This window comes from Hyperoodon ampullatus (genome assembly GCF_949752795.1).
Source record: "Hyperoodon ampullatus genome assembly, chromosome: 6".
Taxonomy (NCBI): domain Eukaryota; kingdom Metazoa; phylum Chordata; class Mammalia; order Artiodactyla; family Ziphiidae; genus Hyperoodon; species Hyperoodon ampullatus.
This window is the reverse complement of record NC_136919.1, coordinates 122360924-122366335: the sequence shown is the minus strand read 5'-3', so window position 1 is coordinate 122366335 and position 5412 is coordinate 122360924. Positions and strand designations below refer to the sequence as shown.

The 5412-nt window shown below is 60.2% G+C and overlaps 1 protein-coding gene across 1 annotated transcript; it reads right to left on the bottom strand.

Moving 5' to 3' along the window:
* Positions 1-2525: 2525 nt before the first annotated feature.
* HAND2 (heart and neural crest derivatives expressed 2) lies at positions 2526-4515 on the bottom strand (the record flags this gene model as incomplete). The annotated part of the gene is made up of 2 exons (XM_079706359.1): positions 2526-2624; positions 3961-4515. The coding sequence occupies 2 exons, from the start codon at positions 4513-4515 to the stop codon at positions 2526-2528; spliced, it is 654 nt and encodes a 217-aa protein (XP_079562485.1).
* Positions 4516-5412: the final 897 nt, after the last annotated feature.

Below are 5412 nucleotides of genomic sequence, written 5' to 3'. Positions count from 1 at the left end.
TCTTCTGGCTCCCTTCTGCTGGTGTTTAACAAACCAGAAAAAGTGTTAAGGCGGCAGCAATGCGTTAAGGCCCAGGCGGCGAGGAAGACCACAGCCAAGCCAGGCCCGCACCCAGCCAGCACAGGCACGTGAAGATAACTGCTCTGGGGTTCCTGTTTTGAAAACCTCACCGCCTCCACCACCGTGCATGCCACTACCTCGGTAAACTCTATCCCTCCGCCCCTAGGATCTGGCATCTTTCTCTCGAACGGATTAAAGTAAAAGGCGGCTGGAGGCGGGAGAGGGAGGGAGCCCCTCGGTCAAGCGGACAGGGATCCCGAGAGTAACAGAAAATCAGGGCGCGCCTCCCTCCGCCCCCCAGCGTTATAAACAAAGGCAAGTGTCTGTAAACACAGCCCCGCGCCCACCATGTCGGCCCAGCGCCGGCTGACCCGAGGGGAGAAAGTTCAGATCGCTTTGGCCGAGTTGTTCTAACCCCGCGCCCTCGAGTCGGCGGCCGCCCGCAGCAGAACCCCGCAGCGCCGCTCGCCCGCCTCCCGCCCGGCGCTAGCGAATTCACCGGCTGCCGGCGGTGGGCTCAGAGGCGGCACCCGCCAGAGTGGGACCCCTGGGGTGGCGGGGGAGGGTCCGTGCCCGAGGCCGAGGTGAGAACATCACCCCGAGGATGGGTTCCAAGGTGGGAACCCTCTGGCCAGCCTCCCTAGCCCCAGATCTGTACACGCGGCGTTTCCTGAAGCAAACCGCTTTTTAATAAGTTTCGCCCTTCTCCCTCCCCCCTCCGCACCCCCCCATCCCTCCCTCCGCTCCCCCTCCCCGGCCTGCCGAGCCCTTTCCGGCACTCCAGCTTCTCCGACTCTTACAGCAGAGATTCCGCTCTGGCCAAGCCCACGGGCAAAGGAAGCCTCGGGAACTTCCTTCCGGGATGTGCCTGGGCTCCCGGAGCCCGAACCTCCGACGGGGGTGGGGTGGGGGGGAGTCCTGGCGGCTGAGAGCTGGGGACGGAGCCCCGGGCTGGCCTGGCCTGCGGCCGGGAGGACTTCAGACACCGCACAGTTAATACTGAGTTCCCTATAGCTCCTTGTAAATCTAGCGCCCGCTCCACCCCTCCCTCCCCCTTTAGATCCTCGGTCGCGTTCGCGATTCCTTACTTGATGTAGAATTCCTGGTTACCTAATCACGGATTTTTTCCCCCCGAAGGGCCTCCCCCTCCCCCGGCCTGCTCAGACCAGTCCCCCCCTCCCCACCTACCCCCCGCCATCGAGACGACCAGCCCAAACCTCCTTTCTCCTGGTCTTTTCTCCCCTTTCTTGGATGAAAGCCCTATATTTTGAATTAAAAACTCTAGACTAGTTCCTGCAGCTGCAATAACGCGTGGGTTTGTCCCCAAAACGCCTTCAACCGAAAATGGCTCCTCAAACAAAACCCGAAGCCCCCCGCCACCAATGGCATCTGGTTGATTTCAGGAAAAGAAGGACACCTTTCCACCTCCTGAGCAAACCGCCCAGGCCCCTCTCCGGCCAGACCCTCCTTCCACAGCCCACTCAGCGCTCTCCTGGGGGCCAGGGACAGAGGGAAGGGAGGCAGGACTCGATGGCGTCCAGGCCCTTTGGCAGGATTTTCACCAAGGACACTTCTCTTTAAAGGGCCTCCTCGCCAGCCCTGCGAGGCCGGGAGCTCAAGTTGATGACTGGTCTGAACCACTGACTCTATCAAACAAAGTTAGAGGCAATCATGATAATTTAGTTTACTTCTGAATATTTTAAATATAATGAAAACAAGTATAACAGTTTTGTTTTCAAAACTCTTTTGAGGTATCCACCATTAAAAGATTGGGGTTTTGTAAAAAAAAAAAAAACACACAGTGGTTTATTGAATACTTACAACGTTTACACCTTCAATATTAATTAAATTCCACTTAGTTTTAGAGGACGGAAGTGCACAAAACAAGTAGCTGTTGGAAACATCTTCACATAGGGAACCACCACAGATGAAATGGCAGCACTAGATACCGACCCCAACGGAAATGTTAGCGGCCCCGTTTTCTGCTTTGAAATAAAACTTTATAATCCCCAGGAATATTTATATCCAAAGGCCAAGTATTAAAGGTACACTTCACATACACACTATTGTCCGCTGTCTTTTTCTGGAGGGGGTTGGGGAGAGGGCACCGCTGGTGTCTACACAGCCAGGAGGAAACATTCACAAACAGAGAATCTACGAGACGCCGGGATCCCTTACCACGCGGGAGTGTCCTCTTCATATTAAAATATGGAATGCTTTTCTTCAAATATCCACTTTGTTTTTGGAGGGGAAGGTGGGGGAGCGGATGCCTCGAAGGGGGGCAAAGAGAGGGAGGCACATTGCACATAAATAAACCGGATGATCCAAATGCAGGAAGTCCTCAGAGCGGAGCGCGCGGAGCTTGCCCGGAGTCCTGGGTCTGCATCCGGCTCCTGGGCCCGGCTCGCGCTCTCCTCCGCCTCTTCTCCTTCTTCTTCTCCTCCTCCTCTTCCTCTCCCTCCTCCTCACTGCTTGAGCTCCAGGGCCCAGACGTGCTGCGGCCAGCCCGTCCGGCCTTTGGTTTTCTTGTCGTTGCTGCTTACTGTGCTTTTCAAGATTTCGTTCTGGGCAGAGGGGACGCGACGGGGAGAAAAGGAGAAAGAGAGAATCAGAGAGGAGACCCGGTTCCACGCCACCCCCGCGCTTTTCCCGGCCAGAGGAGAGAGTAAGAGAGCCAGCCAGGGATGACGTGTGGGACGCTTTCAAGTCCCAGCCCCGGCAGAAGAGCTGAGGAGGCTGGCCGCTGCCATAGCTCCCGCCCGGGCTTCCAGACGCCGGCCGCGCTCAACTCCCGATCGGCAGGTTTATAAACAACCACCCGTTCTCACGTCGTTTATGGAGGAACCGGGGGCCTTCTCTCTAACTCTAGATGTAGGGGCGCGAGCGGGGGTCATCGCAGCCCCAGCTCCGCGCTCTAGGGAAGATGGGGTGAGGTGCCCCCGCCTTGGCCTGGGCCTGTCGGCATGCAGCTCGGCCTCCGGCTCGGTTCGGCAGTGCCTCTCCTTCCAAGGCCTCTGAAATCCCCGGTTACTCGGGATCTCTCGACTGTGTAGCGACTAAAGCGCCATAGGCCCCAAAGAAGAAAACCTCGACAAATGGGATAATTTTCCAGGCCCTTCGTGGCCATAGCCCTGCTCTGAACACCACTACCCTCTGGGCACCTGGTAGGAACTTGAGAAAACTAATTTTCAGTTATAATTTCCTGTTACTGTTAACAACAATTCCAGTGACCAAGGTAATATTTACTATTTGTCTTAAAATGTACAGGCTCATGCAAACAAAACAAGAAATACCGTGAAGTATACTCAGCTGGGAAGTCACATTTTAGTCTCACTGCCAAAGAGAAGCTGCATTTTGAAGTTAAAAGTACTTATTTTATGTTTACCTTGACGTCTTCCCGGCACAGAAATCAGAACAAGGATCAAATTCTTAGGATCAGTGGCTGCCTCATTCTCAAGAGGGGGGAATGCGATCACTAGCGAAATAATTGGGATCAAGCGCTTCTGAGCAACTTATTTTAGAAATATCGGAAAGCAAGATCGCATTGCAGGCCAGATGAAGGCTCTACAGGACAGGGAATGAGGGGTCCGGGCCAGTGCGATCGGGAGATCAAGCCGGACCCTGAGTCCGCGAGGCCCGCCCTGAGTGCCGGGGGGAGCGGCGATAACCCGGGGGTAAGATCACCAGCGCGAAGCATCGCTCTTAACCTCCTCCGCGTGCTGACACCCTCCCCCACCCCCTCCGCTTCTGCGGGAAACCAACCCGACCAGAACCTGGTGCAAGCAACCTTGGCTCAAGACGCAGCCAAAGAACGCGGAGAGCCATTCCTCAGCCCAACTGGAAAGAGACCGGCATTCCCGGTCCCCCGTACCCCACTGCCCGCTGCCCCCTGGTACTGACCAGTTCCTTCTTCCTCTTCTCTTCTTTCACATCTGTCTTCTTGATCTCCGCCTTGAAGGCCTCCGCCTCGCCGTTCTGGTCGTCCTTGGCCAGCAGGTCCATGAGGTAGGCGATGTAGCTGGTGGCCAGGCGCAGCGTCTTGATCTTGGAGAGTTTGGTGTCGGCGGGCACGTTGGGGATGCACTCGCGCAGTTCAGCGAAGGCGCTGTTGATGCTCTGAGTCCTGCGCCGCTCCTTGCGGTTGGCGGTGCCCCGGCGCTTCACCGGGCGCGGCCCCCCCAGGCCCGGGGGCCCGGCGCCCGGCGGCACCCCCCCGTAATGGGAGTGGTCCAGGCCGGCGGCGCCGCTGGCGTACTCGGGGCTGTAGGACAGGGCCATGCTGTAGTCGGGGGGCGACATCTCGGGGTGGCCGATGAGCCAGCCATGGAAGTAGGGGTTCTCCTCGTGGCTGCAGCGGCTGGCGGCGGCGGCGGCGGCTGCGGCGGCGGCGGCGGCGAACGGATAGCCCTCATGGTGCACCACCGGGTGGTGGGGGAAGCCCCCCACCAGACTCATCTCGCCCTCCGCGCCCCTCCACGCGCCCCAGCGTGCGCACAGTCCCGCCGCGCCCTCGGCCCGGGCCCCCGCTCCGGCGCTCGGCGGCCTCCCCCACCCCCCAGCCCCCAGCCCCCGGGCGCCCCGGCCGGCCCGGCAGCCGCAGAGGGGGCTGCTGCAGCCCGGGCCCCGGCCCCCCGCCTGGCCCGCGGGGCCCGCCTCAGCAGCGCCGCGGCCGCCGGCTCCCCATAGGGCGCGGCGAGGTGGTCCCGGCACCGTGCGCCCCTGGCCGCCGCCGCCGCCGCCGCCGGCTCCCGCCTCGCTCCACGGCCCGCTCGCAGGCTTCTGCTTCCCGGGCGTCTGCGGGCAGGCACAGTCCTCTCGTGCTCATGCAAAGGTGCCCGGGCTCCGGCGGGGCTGCTCGGCGGAGTCGCCGGGCTCCGCGCCCCGGCCGCGCGCCCGGCGCCGCTGCTACTCGGAGTCCCGGGGCGAGTCCAAGCCGCGGCTGGAAGAGCCGGCGGGGTCGACTGCTCACTGTGAAGCTACCTCCATGCGACCCTCCCCTTCCCGCCCTTTCCCCTCCCCCCACCAGCCTGATCTGTGTTCTTGGGCGCTTATTGTTTTAATGAAATTTTTGGTTGTTGTTGTTTTGGTCCTTGAATGTGATTTTAGCTGCGAGTAACGTGTCCCGCGCTCCTCTCGGGCTCCCTCGGAGGGTTTTCAGAGAGGTCTCAGTGCATCCATTTTCTCAGATCCTCTCCTTCTTTCGGGGGGAAGGATCTGGGCCCTGCAGGCGCCCTGGAGCGCGAAGGCGGCGGCTGGGGCTCGGAGGGGTCTGCGCGGCGGCCTTGGGAGCTCCCGGGCGGCGGCGGCGGCGGTTCTCCGGGACTGGACACCGTGAGGGGAGCAAGAGGATTT